The sequence below is a fragment of the Typha latifolia genome, chromosome 3, assembly GCF_019914945.1.
Source record: "Typha latifolia isolate L0001 chromosome 3, TyphaL0001v2, whole genome shotgun sequence".
Classification (NCBI taxonomy): domain Eukaryota; kingdom Viridiplantae; phylum Streptophyta; class Magnoliopsida; order Poales; family Typhaceae; genus Typha; species Typha latifolia.
Genome location: NC_133088.1, coordinates 15,878,763 through 15,894,261, shown reverse-complemented (window position 1 = coordinate 15,894,261; position 15,499 = coordinate 15,878,763). Strand labels below are relative to the sequence as shown.

General features: G+C 43.6%; 3 protein-coding genes across 3 annotated transcripts; 1 reads left to right on the top strand and 2 right to left on the bottom strand.

Annotated features, from left to right (window-relative positions):
* Positions 1-264: 264 nt before the first annotated feature.
* On the top strand, positions 265-5,114 carry LOC140784850 (homeobox protein BEL1 homolog). The gene is made up of 5 exons (XM_073132439.1): positions 265-1,010; positions 1,166-2,027; positions 2,637-3,016; positions 3,415-3,475; positions 3,696-5,114. The coding sequence occupies exons 2-5, from the start codon at positions 1,293-1,295 to the stop codon at positions 4,350-4,352; spliced, it is 1,833 nt and encodes a 610-aa protein (XP_072988540.1). The 5' UTR covers positions 265-1,010; positions 1,166-1,292; the 3' UTR covers positions 4,353-5,114.
* A 2,582-nt stretch (positions 5,115-7,696) lies between these two features.
* On the bottom strand, positions 7,697-10,260 carry LOC140783656 (BTB/POZ domain-containing protein At1g63850). Its single transcript, XM_073130605.1, has 2 exons — positions 9,039-10,260; positions 7,697-8,954 (listed from the first exon to the last, which is right to left on the bottom strand). Exons 1-2 carry the CDS (start codon positions 9,918-9,920, stop codon positions 7,944-7,946), a joined length of 1,893 nt encoding a protein of 630 aa, XP_072986706.1. The 5' UTR covers positions 9,921-10,260; the 3' UTR covers positions 7,697-7,943.
* A 293-nt stretch (positions 10,261-10,553) lies between these two features.
* Positions 10,554-13,299, bottom strand: LOC140783657 (serine/threonine receptor-like kinase NFP). The gene is made up of 2 exons (XM_073130606.1): positions 12,028-13,299; positions 10,554-11,610 (listed from the first exon to the last, which is right to left on the bottom strand). Exons 1-2 carry the CDS (start codon positions 13,174-13,176, stop codon positions 10,876-10,878), a joined length of 1,884 nt encoding a protein of 627 aa, XP_072986707.1. The 5' UTR covers positions 13,177-13,299; the 3' UTR covers positions 10,554-10,875.
* Positions 13,300-15,499: the final 2,200 nt, after the last annotated feature.

The window sequence follows — 15,499 nt, the reverse complement described above, 5'->3', positions numbered from 1 at the left end:
ATTATAAAAAAATAAAAGAAAAAGAAAAAAGATGGTGGGATTAAGAGAAGATAGAGGATGATCGATGTGAGGTGCTGAAGGCATGAAAGGACCACCAAGGGGTTAAAATAATGTGAATAGCGAGGGGAGGAGAAGATTAAAGAATGGTATAAGGGAGGAAGAAGAAAGGGGGAGAGAGAAGGGAGGAGATGCGGGCCCACAAGTTGTCTGGTCCCGAATTTAATTATGCGTTTTAATGGGAATTAGTTGGAAACGGAGGACCACACCCTCCTTTGGGTCGGCGCCAGCCCTATTTCGGGAATATTTTCCAGGCGCATCTATTCCACTGCTACTCTCCTCTTACACATCCTTCCCTTCTCTCACCTTTCTACCTCTCTCTCTCTCTCACTTCTTCTTCTTGTTCTTCTTCCTTTCTCTCTTGCTTTGGTTGCTTTGATGGGAGTAGTAGGAGAGAGAGGGCAAAAGGCTTAATAAGTATCTGTCATGTTCTGGTGAGAAGGTCTGGTCAGGACCAATAGAAGGCCATCTGGAAAAGAAGGCCACTTTGGAGCAATTGGGATTCGTGCCAATCCGAGATCAGCCACTCTTTCTGCCGAGGAAAAGAGGCAATAATTAAAGTGCTGCAGCTATTAATTGAGAGAGAGAGAGAGAGAGAGAGAGAGAGAAGAGAGAAGCCATATTGATGTGCCCATATCCATATAACAAAAGGAGTACAAGGAAGGATCTGGGACAATTAAGCCCATGCGGCGCCATGTTGGTTGATTTGTTCCACTGGAAGGACGAGCGGTCGATTAGAAAAGAGTGCCTCTTTTCTTACTTTTAGTTTGTTATGGTGCTTTGTTCGCTATGTGGGTGGGGACTGCAACTTATATCCTCCTCAACTTTGGTGGTTGCGCTGAGGATATCGTTCTATCTTCTTTAGAGAAGCCACAGCTGGCTTAGTGGGTCTCACTCCGCTTCTTCTCTCTGACTGTGGATACAACCAGTCTTCTCCTTCTCTTCCGAAATCGGTAAGCCATGGCCTACCTAGATTTCCCTTATGGTCTCCACTGCCTTCCTGTAATTATCACACGTTGTCTGAGATCGATGAAGTTGTTTTTTTCTTCTTCTTTTTTCTAATCTATCTCCTTTTGGTTTACTTTTGATGTGGGATTTCTCTTTGCAGATTCCTATTTGTGCTGCAAGATCCAGTTTTTTCTTTTTTCTTTCGTTTCGAAAGGCTCATCATCATCAAAGAAACCTCCATCGATCCATAGTTGTTTTATTAAATATTTTTAGATTATTATAGAGGGATGGCCCATGAGTCGCCTCACCATCATCACCAAGAGAAGCATCATGGGACCATGATCTCGGCAGGTCTCGGCTACCCAGATTTCCTCATCACGAGCAACGCAACGTTGCAGGGATTCGATTCCAACCATGAGCTTTACAACCTCCAAGCCGGGATGGAGATGCTCGGGATCCCCTCCAAGCCCCAACAAAACAGCATCGAATCGTGGAGAGGCTTCTTCCCCAGAGGCGGCAACTCCTCCGGTACGAGCGCCTACTCGCAGACGTCAAACTCCAACGACAGCCTCATGGTTGCACCCGAGCAAACATCAATGAATATTTCATGGCAAAGTTCGAATAAGATGATAGTTGACGACTCCTCCTTGAGGTGTCTATTCCCTCCCGACGGCGATCAGCAGCACAGCCATGGCTTATCGTTGTCGCTGTGCAACCCCGAGTCCTCCAACGCCGCCTTTAATCCATCTTTCCATCACAACCTCTCTCCAATTCAAACCATATATCAAGAACCTCGCCAGATGAGGAGTTCCAAGTACTTAATTCCAGCACGAGAGCTACTAAATGAGTTCTGTTGCCTCGGAGGAAACAGCGGTCCCTCGAAGCGCAACCAACCTAAACCAAAGCAGTGGGGAGAAGGCGGTTCTTCTTCTTCCTCCTCTTCTTTGAATCCATCTCTCAACTCTTTGGACATCCTCGAGCTTCAAAAGAGAAAATCTAAGCTCTATTCCATGCTAGAGGAGGTCAGCTAGCTACTTCCTTGCTAATTACTGTTATCTCATCATGCATCTTGGTTACCAGAAGAGTGAGAAAGAAGTCCAAATATTTCGTCTTTATTATTATTTATTTATTTATTTATTATTTTTGGTGCAAACGGGAGCAGTGGTGAATTGATAGGGATGGAAACTTTGAGTTTTTTTGGGTTCAATTATGCCGGGCTGCGGCATTTACCATTAACCTGGTGCTGCGACGCGGCAGCGGCAGGTAGTTATTTTAGGGCATTCCACTCACTTTTAGAAACCTCTATTCCCCTTCCCTTAAATAGGTGTCTAGGCCTATCACCCCTCCATCCCGTAGGCCCTTACTTGATGGAACCCACGGGGATACTTTCTCTTTTGTACTCCCAGTTCCATTTATGTGTTCACTTTTAAAACACAAGGATTCATCATTATTTGTGTAGCAAAGTTGTAGCTATGCGAAAAGTTCCAAGTACTAAACTATCATATACTAATTAAAGCTGCAATGCTACAAAAACAAAATGGGATAATCATTTTGTTCAAAGGATCACATTCATGCTTATTAAATAAGAAGCCAATCTAATTTTACTGCCTCTCTTTTTGTGAACGAAATAGGTGGATAGGAGATACAGAAGATACTGTGAGCAAATGAAGGTTGTGGTGTCGTCATTTGAGGCGGTCGCAGGCGAAGGATCCGCCGCAGTCTACTCGGCACTGGCGTCGAAGACTATGTCGAGGCACTTCCGGTGTCTGAGGGATGGAATTGTAGGGCAGATCCAAGCAGCAAAGAAGGCAATGGGAGAGAAGGATCCAGTTGCACCAGGGAGTACTAGAGGTGAGACTCCAAGGTTGAAGCTACTCGACCAGTGTCTTCGACAGCAGAAAGCATTTCAACAGGGTGGATTGGAGAGCCATCCATGGCGGCCGCAGAGGGGACTTCCCGAGCGCTCGGTGTCGATCCTTCGCGCATGGCTGTTCGAACATTTCCTCCATCCGTAACTCCCTCCTCCTCTTTCACTTACCACTTACCCTAGATGTAAAATTAGATCTATCAATCACTTAGTTAATTAACAGTCAATACTTGGTGAAATTACTGTCCACGATTTACAATATATTTTAGCTTAGAAGTGCACATCAATGCATGATGTTGCCATGATGAGCTGTGGAATAAAAGTTTTCTTGCGTTGCCATATTTAATGTCACATAGGTTATATCGCTCTATCTTGGTCATAGTAATTCATTCATTACGCTTCTACCACCAATATTTTACCCTGTTGATGTGGATGCTAATGAACAAAGAGTAGCCTAGAACGTGTCGGTTAGTTTACTATTTTTTTTGTTCAAAGTTTACTATTTTATTTTTTCAACTTATACATCACGATTTTGACTGCAGGTACCCTAGCGATGTCGATAAGCATATATTAGCACGGCAAACAGGACTCTCCAGAAGCCAAGTAAGCAACCTAGTATTATAGATTCTTAAGTAATTGATTAATCCTTTTTTTCCGTAGAAGTGTCCCACTAATTAATTTTCTTATAGGTATATATCTTACAAGATCCGATCTGCTTACGTCTTTTAATAGTTGCAATATTTTGGAATCTAGATCCTATGCGTACTGTCCTAAGGCATCTTAAAGAATGTTTCAATAATTGCTGCCCTGAATTCACCTGTAGGTCTCCAATTGGTTCATAAACGCCAGGGTCAGGCTATGGAAGCCAATGGTGGAAGAGATGTACTTGGAAGAGACAAAGGAGCAGGACAACCATTCCTCGCACAAAACCACTATCCATGAAGACAACAGTTACAACAACACCAGCCGGCCGGGCCAACTCGAATCAAATCAAAACCCTAACCCTAACCCTAACTCCTCCAAGCTCCACGCCGTCGAGCATAAGCCGACGCCGGCCGATCTTCTCCACGAATCCGGGTCCCTCTCCTCCATCATAAACAGCAGCCACCACCATTCAAGCTTAAGGGACGCCATAAGCAGCAAAGCCTCCGAACACGGAGCTCGCCACTACCAACAGACTCCAAGGTCGACCGACAACTTCGGCGTCGTAGATATGGATTTCGCTTCTTACAATCAATGCAGCAACCAGAATTTCGGAGGGGGCAGTGGCGGCGTGTCGCTAACCCTAGGCTTGCAGCAGCACAATGGTGGAAGTATGAACCTATCGTTCTCGCCCGCCACCCAGAATTCTCTCTTCTTCTCCGGCGAGCCGATAGAAGAAAACCCATCAGCCCAATTCTCCATTATAGACGGGGAGGCGCAGAACCTTCCTTACCGAAACCTAATGGGAGCCCAGTTGCTGCATGACTTAGCCGGGTAGAAGCAGGTAGGGTTCAACTCGGAGGTTGAGGAGGATAGAGACGTGAGAGCAGAAACATTGGTGGGTATAGTCTATTGGCTTTTGTATAATATTTTGGCCGAAGGTAGGGTTTATATGTATACATATCATTGCATGTAGTGGATCCTTTGCTGTTAGGTGGTGCTTTGTTAGAGAATGTTGTGGCATGCAATAGGCGGATGTGGTGTCACCGTTTGGTGCAGGAACGTACAAATGAGCTGCTTTGATGAAGTTGATTGATACATAGTAACAAGCTGGCCATATATACTTGTCAAGGTATTTGAACTCTCTTTCTCTCTCTCTCTCTCTCTCCGTCCCTAGCATATGATACGTAGCGACACCAAGCATATTTCTTTTGATGGGTGGGGTACGTAATCCCAGATCTAATTACTAGCAGTTCTCAGCATTGTAACACTACCACTACGGCTTGTTGATCTTGTGGCTTTGGTGAAAGGGACTTGACTGCCAAGTTACTGTCGTGCTGGGATTTGGCTTCGCACATTAAAAGTTGCAGTTTTTTTGCCTTCAAAAAGCTACGAGATCCAGCAAACAGAGTTATCCGTTGTCATGTTCTTATCCTTTTAAATCTTATTCCATGTGGAAACTTACACCAGGAACTTGTAATGTTGTATGATAGTAAATTGATTAGGTGACTGAGGAAGCTCTGCAAGTTAATTACTTGGTGCTATACATGATAAAATTTATCCCTTACGTTTAAATGCTATTCTTTGAAATTTGAAAGTCTCTTTGAGGGTACGTAAGGGCTATGTTTATTTATTTTCTCTCAACTTTTGTATTGACGGGAGCCTCTCTTGGACTAAAGCACCTTCAAAGAGATATTCGAATATATATATATATATATATTGAAGATCCGATGGGGCTGGATCCAGTCAAAGGGACCACCCTGAGAATTTTTTTTTCTCTATCAAGTTACTCCTATAAATAATTAAGTTGGAATTTTAAGGTTATTAAGCAAGAAAATCTAAGAAATATAACCATCATTGTACTAAGCAGGATCGGAGTTAGAAAAATCATTTGTAATTGGATTTAATTAGTGGATTGAAACTTTGCATCACCCATATATGTCGGCATATTGCTAAACTATGTAAATCTTATATATTTTTCTTTATTCTTTATAATTACTTGCAGCAGGGATTCATATTCGTGGTTAAAATATTTGTTTTCTATGTAGTATTGTATTTGCGATTTTTCCTAAATTAGATTGTATTTGTCCATTACTATTCATAGGATCAGTGTGGGTGTTTTGGATTCCTTCCACTGCGAGTTTTGCATAACAATATATATATATATATATATATATATATATATATATAAAGGTCACGAGGGGCTTATATCATTCCTTCCGAGATCCTGCATATATATAGGAGAATTGTGTTCTAAGACGTCTTTCAAGAAACTCTTAGCAGCAAGCATGAAATTGTCTTAACTAAACTGTGTATAAAATTTTCTCGTTGCATCAATATAAGCGCATGTTAAGTAGCAAAACTTATCGGACCACTAGTACAAATAGCAAAACTTATCGGACCACTAGTAAAAAATTTATATTGCATCAATATAAATTTTTTTTTTTTAAAATCAAGTTATCCAATCTATTTATCTAAAAGATTATAGATCACTTAAGAAAGTTAGACTCTACGAGCAAACTCTACAATCTATGGAATTATTAAAAACAATAAAAGGAAAACATTCAATTCCCTTTTAAAAAAGAGTATAAATAAAAATGATTTTGCTTTCTAGTTATCAAAACGGTACTGAATCAAACCCTTTGCAATAACTAATAACGCAAAAGAAATCTCTAGCAGAAGATGAGGTGGGCCGAAGCATGATTGGGATAGAAAAACATACAACTATTTATTCATGTAGGTCTAGCCAAAGTCCAACATCTTCCTGGGCCAGTACGGCAGTACAAGTATCGAACTTTTATTGAGTTTAGACTACGAGGGATGCGAGCTTTCACTTGAACTTCTATTGAGTCCCGTGACGATGCTAAATGGGACGCCGGTGGATTGTAGAATACAGTAGTGAATTAGGCCCATAATTGCCATTACCTTGTTTTGATATGAATGTGAATTACAAGAGTACATCTTGTACAGAAAGTTTTATACAACAATCATTGGAAACTTCCAATCTCCAAATCATCAGTTTTAACCCGATATGCTTTTGAGTATGGCATCCTTGCAACAAAAAAAAAAAAAAAAAAAAAAAAGGATACCTAATCAAAAGTAGAATTCTGATTAATTTGTAAGAAATCAGTGTAGTTGGTTTGAAAATAAATTCATGAACTCGTGAACCAACAAAGGAAAAAGCTTTTTAGATTCCAATATGTAATTATCAATCACCTTTTTAGATTCCAATATAAAATAAAGAGGTGTTCAAGTAAAAATATTCTTTTGCTATGTTAACTCGTCAATTACTCTAAAATCTTAATCTGTTAGAGTATTATAATTTTTATATTTTATATTCTAAAAAATAGATAGATAGTGTTCAAGATCAATAGAGCAATCAAGAAAACGAAGATAATGCAGGTGGACAGTCCCAACTGGGAACACTATCAAAATCAACTCAGATGGATTTTTTTTCAACAGCATTTTAGTTTTGCAAGAGCAGAGTTTGTTGTTAGGATTAGCGAAGAAGACATTCTCTTAACTAGTCCTATTAACATTTTGGCAACAAGCCCTCTCTGGGCCTAAGCAAAGGCAGTTAGAAGGACTCTCACCACTGCTAATGAGAAGCTTGAAGAACATTATACTAGAAATTAAATTTGAAATTTTGATCAAGGTCTTGCATCAGCAAATTTCAATATCTTAGCAAATCAAATATATTGTATTAGACATTTTAACTCTTGTTTTCTTTTTTGATCCCATATAACTCGATCATTGTTGCAAGGAGGCCAGCCACATTGCTAACTGGTTAGCTAACCTAAAAAGGGGATAGTAATTTTGACTCTCTATCCCTTCCGGAGCTTCATAGTTTGGTGTATAGAGATGCAGAGGTAGGTATCTCTTTAGATACTTACACTTTTAGGCCCTCTGAGTAATTTACTGCAAGCAGAAGGCAACTCCAATTACATTAAACACGGCCTCTTCAATCATAAGAAACCTCTACGGATCCACCATAAAACCTTCCAAAGTTCCAAGCGTCCAACTTTTAATAAAAGTTAGCCACTTTCACATGGCAAGCTATGGCATGGTAATCGATAAAGAAGAAGCAAGTGCAGTCTCGATATATTAATAAATTTGAAGCGCACTGGAGCAGCAGGACAAAGAAATCATCTTAAATTCCAAAGCAAAGAAGGCAAGAAGAGAGAATCCAATCCAGAACGGCTTGTATTAAAACTATATAGCTGTGTACAGCTAAGGATGATGGAGAAATTCTAGCACTAATTAGTCTATCCAGTAAACTAACCAAGCAAAAATCTATGAAAGAAACTAAGAGAGAAAACAACCAACAACTAGTAGTAGTACAAAGCTAACATCATTATAACCAAAAGAACGATAAAGCACAGTAGTTACAAGAGTAACTAGTAAAAACCCAAATGGTAAAAACTGCAATTTAGCATGAATTCTCGCAGACGGCGGTGATCCGGAGCTGCGGCGGCTGCTCCGGCTCGCCGTTCCGCTTCCAGAACGCCCTGCGCCACCAGACCTCAAAGCCCCTCTGGATGTTTGGGCAATCGTCGCCGGAGTTGAGGAACCTATTGAACCACTCCAGCAAGATCTCCTGCTGGGTTGCTAATGGCAGCGTCAAGATGGTGTTTGCGAGACCGTCCTCTATGAGATGGCGGTCGAGACCTTTACATGCCCTTCTCATCCACCCGAAGTCTTCGTAGAACGGCTCCAGCCAATTCCGGAGAAGTAGGCAGCGCGCCTCCTTGGAGACGAGGATTTGCCCCTTGCCCACCCCAACGAAGAGCCGGGCGGTGACGCGGCTCACTTCGTATCGGTGGATCGCCGGGACTCTGGGGTGCAGCTCCGAGAGCTCCGCCTGCGCTGCCCATGTCCTTAAGAAGTCGTCAGCGGCTTGACGGTCGATGAGGATGTCGAGAATCCAATGGAGGTTGTCGGCTTGTCTAGCGATCTGGGCAGCTTCTGATAAGTCGGATGCGGCGGCTCGGGCAAAGTGGTGACGGAGGAGGCGGAGGCAGCCGTCGCAGGCGGAGTAGAGGGATTCTTTGCTGAGGTCACCACCGGCGGCGCCGCCACCCTTTCCTCCGGTGCTGCAATGCGAGGCGTTGTTCTCTCTTAGCATCTTGGAGACAAGGCCCTTCATTTCTCTTCGTGCTTTCTCGTCTTTCCCTTCCAAGACTACCTGAAGAAGCCGGACCAAGACCTCCTCTCCACCACCATTGTTCCCATTTCGGTCCTCATTTGGGTCATCGATGGAGGAGGAAGGGGCGGCCTCGAGAGAGACCCTTTTTAACACTTCTCCAGCTCCGGAGCTCTCGAGATGGAGCTGGGTCAGAAGAGACGCCACCTTCTCCTCCTCGTCCTCAGCCCACGGCGCCGCCTCCAGGTACTCCAAGCAGGACAATACCCCAGCGTCGAACACAATCGCGGCCGAGACCTACTCAAAATCGATCAAATCGGTCCACATTATACAACCCAACAAGTCAATTTTGCAACAAAAGACTCGGAGTAAAGGTAGTACCTTTAGGATCCCAAGAACCTTGGACACATCCTCCCTCATGAGTCTCCGCCGGAGATCCTTGCAATACATGAGCCGAAGGGTCTCGATATACACGTCAACGTCATCGCAATCGGAGATCTCGACAAGGTGGGGGAGAGATCTCTGCTGCTTTGACCACCGATCCGAAAGCTTAGCGGCAAAGAAGCGGCTATGAGCGACCAAGATGTGGCGGTGAACGTTGAGCGAAACAGTCAACCCATCCTTGGATGTGAGAGTCAGGCGCACATCGCTGGAATCCGGATCGTTAAACTGGTTCCCAGGGCTACAACTCCCAAGGATCTCGGCGACTCTTTCTTGGAGGAGGAGTTGCCGGTCTTGGGTTCGAGCTGGAGGTGGAGGAGGCATAGGTGGAACAGGGTGGTTCCCACGAGGGTGGTAGTCTTGCTCGTTCGCCATCATGTCGAAGAGCGTCGGGCTAGAGCGAGTCTTATCGAGGGGTAGGGGAGGCGGGGACATTGGGTTGAGGAGCCCGGCATTGAGTGCCGAGTTGAACTTGGTATAGCTCGAGGGGTAAGCTGGGTAAGCTGGGAAAGAAGCATTCGGGTTCGCGTCCATGGCTGGTGGAACCCAAGGCTCGAGGTCGGGAATGTGGGGAGGAGGTAATGGAGGAGGAGGAAATGGATGAGTAGAAGGAGAGGAGGAGGAGGAGGAAGAGGAAGAGGAAGAGGAGGAGGCGAGAGTCGGGGCGCAGCACCAGGCAGCGTCGGAGACGACGACGTGAGTGGGGGAAGGGGAGGCGGTGGTGATGGTGGTCTCGCGGCGCTTGGATTTGGAGGAGTGGGTTTGGGTCTGGTTCTGGGTATGGGTTTGGATTTGGGTTTTGTGGTGAACGGGCGCTGCCATGGGACAGAGGGGCTTAGTAACTCCCACCCCTCGCCCCACGGATGCGGTTGTCGTCTTTTGATGAGCGGAGAGAGAGAGAGAGAGAGAGATCGGGGGGCAGAATTGGGATATTAAGAAAGATGGGCGATCGGCTCAATGGACTGGGGCTTGTCGTTGGGATTGAGGAAGAGAGGGGAAGACACAGGGAGGGGTATCAAGGAAAGAAGTCAATAGGAGCAAGGTAATTATGGGAGTCTGATCTGGGTTTTGGTATCCGAATCTCTATAAAAGATAACAGCCAACAGTGCAGGGAGGGAATTATGGGACGGTGGCATTTTGGGATCAAAGTAAAGTCGTATAGACTATACTGCGAGGGAGGTGGTGGGGTATCTGAAGGCAGTATTATTGCCGATGGATTAAATGTTCGTAATAAGCGTAATCATCTTACTGGGAACAATATTATATGACCAAAACTCTATTGCAAAGATGGTCATGGGAGGTACTGGAATGGTAATCTACTAATCCCTCTCTTTTTTTCCTTAATAAAAAGGCAAATCTGAAAAGAGAAAAAGATCGACATGTTGCAGTACACGGATAAGCGCGCATGTGCGACTCTGTCCCTTTTCTTCTATTAATTTGCTGGACTAAATAATATAATCAATGCATTATTAATTCCCAGCTCGAGGACAGACTGCAAAATTCCATATGCTTTTGTCACAACAAACAAGAAAGGCACCGGAATAGATTGGACTGAAAGATAAAATTGCCTTTTTCTCTCCCCCCAACCCCTCCTCTTTCGTTTCCCTTTCCCTCCCATTCACAATCACATATAAAGATCTTAGCATCTCAAAGTAGTCTTTATTCCTAACATGGTTTATCTAAGACACCCCTTATTAATATTACTCTATAGCTAATAAGTTCTATTCACACACACACACATATATATATATATAATATAATATAATATAACCCCTTTTCACCTTGCGACTAAATCTGCACTACCAAGGCTATCCCCGGAGTAATCCGAGAACATCTCATCAGCCTTGGACAACGTGTACGCCACCTCCACCATGCTCGGCCGCTTCGATGGATCCTTCTGCAGGCAGGCCATTGCCACGTTGACCACGCTGACCACGCTATCCACGGGGCACGATTGCTCCCTTATCGCCTGTTCCATCCACCCGATGACCCTCGCCCCCTTCCTACTAGCGGATAACTGCATCTCCTCCGCCTCAGCCCACAGCGCCACCCCTTCCTCGTTCATCGCCTCCTTCCCGGAGACCAACTCGAGCAGCACGACCCCGTAGGCGAACACGTCCATTTTGGTGGTGACGAGACCGTCGGAGAGGTACTCAGGGGCGATGTAGCCCTGCGTGCCAATGATGTGGGTGGTGACGGCGTTGAGGCCGGTTTTGGCGAGGCCGAAGTTAGCGATCTTGGCGCGGAGCTTGGCGTCGAGGAGGACGTTGGTGGTCTTGATATCCTTGTGAACCACGCGGGGCCACGTGTGCTCGTGGATGTACTGAAGACCGTACGCCAGGTCGAGCGCCACCCGGAGCCGCGCGCGCCAGGTGAGCTTGCGGGCGGCGGCGGGGTCGCGGAGCCAGGAGTCGAGGGAGCCGTTCTCCACGTACTCGTACACGAGGTAGCACGTGCCGGCTTCGGGGTCGATGCAGAACCCTTCGAGCTTGACCAGGTTGGTGTGGTTTACCTTTTGGTTTTGGTACGTTTTGGTGGGGAGAACAAACAAATTAACCATCAGCACTTAAACTACATAATAAGAATCTCTATAATGAAACCGACATTGCTGGTGGCGAAAACCAGAATAGTAGGTGAGCCAAAACATTGGGCATAATGATTGCATCATGGTTGTTAAGAGTCCAAACTTACTTTAAGCTCTTATCAAGCATGGTATAAAGCTAACGGTGGCACCAAAGTAGAGTTCATAGTATTGCATGCGTCGTTAATGTTGAGAGGTAGTTTACATAGCATGTGACAAATGAAGGGTTGAAGAGAGGTATAAATGTATAATGACACATCTAAATTTCAGTCAGTCAAATTAATGCTATTCAAAAGCAAGCACGAAAGCGATATATCATAGGAGTGGGTTGTTTTGACTGGGTCTTACCTTCTGCAGTATCTTGAGCTCATCGCAGGCGTTCCACTTCATCTTCTTCACAGCAAACACTTCCCCGTCGATAATCCCCTTGTACACCGTCCCCTGTATCAAGCTACTAGAATCGAAATCCGACGTGGCTCTCCGCAGCTCCTGGATTTGGAACACCTTGTACTTGTCCAACCATTCCGAGATATCCGCCATCAGCTTCATCTCCGGCGCGCTATTCTCGAACCTATTTTCCCCTCTCTTCCCTATCCCACCTCCCTCCCCTCTTCTCTTCCTCCCGTCCAAAGACGACCACCTCCAGTACCAACCCGCCAGAAGCAGCATCAGCAACCAAAGGCCTCCGAGAACACCCAAGGCCACGGATAAGCCAATGATCACCCCTTTCCTGTCATTCTTCTTCTCAACGACAGATGGAGTCGTAGACGAGGGCGCGGGCGCAGGAGAAGTCGCCAACGCCGAGGCGTTCTTGAGCAGAGGGGGCGGAAACTGAGGCATAGGAACCAGTATAGTCGAAAACGCAACAACCGAGCTCTCCGGACCGTTCAAGGAGATCAAGGATTTGGTATCGGTGCCGAAATTCGATGCGATCGAGGAATAATTATCCGAGGGCCGGAATACGTAAGTAACTAGCCCGAGCACCTTATCCCCTGGATTTGGACACTGGCAAAAGATAGGAAAGTTAACCATGACCCCGATTGTGAGATTGGTGGGGACAAGAGTGGGATTAACGAATTCAACGTCGGGGTAGACCGTCAAATTCTGGAACTTTTCGCTGGAGACGATGATGAAGGTGTCACCAGCGTTGATCTGGTACTGTACAAGGGAATAAGAATGGTTATAACTACTAGAGCAATCGCAGGTCAAGGGGATAAGGAGAGGTTGTCCTTCGCGTGGAATAGAGGAGATGGATAAGTTGCTCGTGCGAGCCACCATGAGGCGGCTTATATCGAAGAGGTCGCCGACCGATACAAGGTCGAGTGGGCTTATGCCGAGGCCGGCGAGGAAGAGGGCGTAGGACGAGCAGGGGTAGATGGTGCGGTTGGAAGAGCACTTGAAGCCTTCGGGCGAGGGATTGGACTGGGATAACGAGAACGGGAGGAGGAGGAGGAGGAGAGAGAGGAGGGAGAGGAGAAAGGAGTAGAAAGCCGCCATTTTTTGGGGGGGTTTCTCTAGTGGGGTTGTCAGGTGAGAATGGACGATGGAAGTGGGAATCCGTTGTTATTATAGTGCTGGGAAATTTGAACCCTAAATTATCATTATTTACCTATTGCGTCTTGGTTTCCTGGCAGTGCCTTAAATTTGTTTGCCATGTCAGCAAAATCGTGTAGGATGTAATTTATGTTTGTATAGGGTCTTTTACATTTTTAAAACTTAAATATGAAAATAATATGCAAAGGGTCTATTACATTTTAAAATCATGTAGACTTAGACCGAGAGATCTTGGCTCAATTGATAGCTTAATAATATGGTAGCCGGGAGAAGCAGCTTCGCAACATAATGATTAAAGTAATATTTCGACGGTGTTTAATTTCAAATAATATATATGTGATATATACAACATGAAATCTATGCTGGGCATAGAAAGCTTAATTAATATGTTTAAAAAAGTTTGGTAGGACTTAAATATTTATATTAAATTTTAAACGATGAAAAAAGTTTTTTATTTGCGGTGTCACTGACTAGATTTCTTGTGCTTCTTAGTTATAAGACTATCAAAATAATTGAGCTGACTCAGACTTGTCTTGAGCTTAGCTAATATTTTTATTTTATAACAATTAAAGTTAAATAGGTGTAACTTATTAAGATAAAAAGAAAAAGTGATAAACAAACTTTATCAATTTTCTTATCCCAGGTTTGACGGTTGGGATGAGAAGAGAAAAGTGTAATAAAAAGGTTTCTTATCCACATTTTATTTATGTATTATTCATTGTAATATACTGTCTCATATTTTAAAGGTTTCTTCTATATTGAACATTGTAATACTATAAAGACTAAAATATATTTAACATTTTAAAGATGTATATACTGAAAATATTTTGATATAGAATGTCTTTATGTGATATTATTCTAGAATAGACATCTTATTTTAAGAATAAACTGATTTTATCCTTAAACTAAACGATACATAATAATAATTTCTTATCCCCCCAAACACTACGAATTGACCTCACTGTATAAATCGTGGAAAGAAGTCTTTGTCTAGTTTCTAGCGTGGAAACTTCGGGCAAACGATGTCCAGATCCAAGAATTTCTCCCAGTTGCTTCACATCACGTCGCAGCGAGATTAACGGAGAAAAGATTGATTAATTTAGTCATTCCTTAAGCATACTGGATGTAAAATCCAAGATAGATGACGAGAATCGAGGCTCGGCAAGTGACTCCTGAGTCCTGACTCAACTCGTGCCAATAGGGCTGCAGGATTTACTAATGTTTGTTTCTAGACGGCAACATCTTAGACAAAAATGTCGTGCGAGAGCCGTCTCTTTGTCAAGATGATGAAGCATTTATAATGAACTTTTAAATGGATTGGGGCCCCGCCCCGCCCCCTTCGACCAGGACTTCCACCTTACAGTTTGATAGCGCCTCTGTTGTTATTAGAATATGAATTAAAATTTTCCCAATACTAAAGTCTTTGGAGTATCTAATGGGTTAATTGGCTGCCATGAGTTCCACTCTTTTCTAAGCCCGTTAATTAGTGTGGAATAAGCACTAGTACTTTTTCTTCCTCTTATAATCCAAGTTTACCGAATCCTTGGATTCCTTTGGCAATCTTTTGCACTCTGCCTTAATTATCCTCGTCCGAGTAAAAAGTTTATGTTTTTCTTTTCAAAGAAAGCTCGATAAGAGTGGAGCAATTTATTAACACCTAAAAATTACAACAAATATGATGCAAATAAAGGCTAATTAAAATAAAGAAAAACATCAATAATCGCCCACTAAAAAATAACAAAAATTTATATTAAGACAAAAGAAAGAGAACAAAGACATGAACCCACAAAAAATATGAAAGGGATTCTCACCGACTAGACAAGCAAAGTCAAACCTGCTGAGTATACACGTGTATGCCCAAACTTGTTCAAGCCCATTTAACGTGATGTCATGGGAGGCCCAATTTCGGCTTCTTGAAGATCTTAGCCTAAACATATTTAGGTCATTTGGATTTGGCCCACATGAATGAATGTCGAGCAATCCGTAATTAATATAAGAAAATATTTGGATCATTTCCGAGAACAAGTCCTCTTATCTCAAAACAATTAAATTGATATCTAAACTACAATCTAGCTACAACCGAAGATGGAACGATTGACCAAGTCGTCATTCACGAGCTTGCAACTGTCCACAGGCTTTGGGTGTCAATCACTCATTTGACAAAGACCAATTCCGTAGCCCCACATTATTAGGGCCGTTATCGAGCCGAGCTTGACCAATTTGAAGATTATATTTCGAGTTTGAGCCTATTTTGTTCCACCTGACA

What these genes read in the sequence shown, in the direction of transcription:
- LOC140784850 (XM_073132439.1), top strand. Translation starts at nt 1,293, where the DNA reads ATGGCCCATGAGTCGCCTCACCATCATCACCAAGAGAAGCATCATGGG. An exon ending in TCTATTCCATGCTAGAGGAG is followed by an intron (nt 2,028 to 2,636) that starts GTCAGCTAGCTA and finishes TGAACGAAATAG; the next exon opens with GTGGATAGGAGATACAGAAG. An exon ending in CAGGACTCTCCAGAAGCCAA is followed by an intron (nt 3,476 to 3,695) that starts GTAAGCAACCTA and finishes ATTCACCTGTAG; the next exon opens with GTCTCCAATTGGTTCATAAA.
- LOC140783656 (XM_073130605.1), bottom strand. Translation starts at nt 9,920, where the DNA reads ATGGCAGCGCCCGTTCACCACAAAACCCAAATCCAAACCCATACCCAG. An exon ending in AGGTTCTTGGGATCCTAAAG is followed by an intron (nt 8,955 to 9,038) that starts GTACTACCTTTA and finishes GATTTTGAGTAG; the next exon opens with GTCTCGGCCGCGATTGTGTT.
- LOC140783657 (XM_073130606.1), bottom strand. Translation starts at nt 13,176, where the DNA reads ATGGCGGCTTTCTACTCCTTTCTCCTCTCCCTCCTCTCTCTCCTCCTC. An exon ending in AGCTCAAGATACTGCAGAAG is followed by an intron (nt 11,611 to 12,027) that starts GTAAGACCCAGT and finishes CAAAACCAAAAG; the next exon opens with GTAAACCACACCAACCTGGT.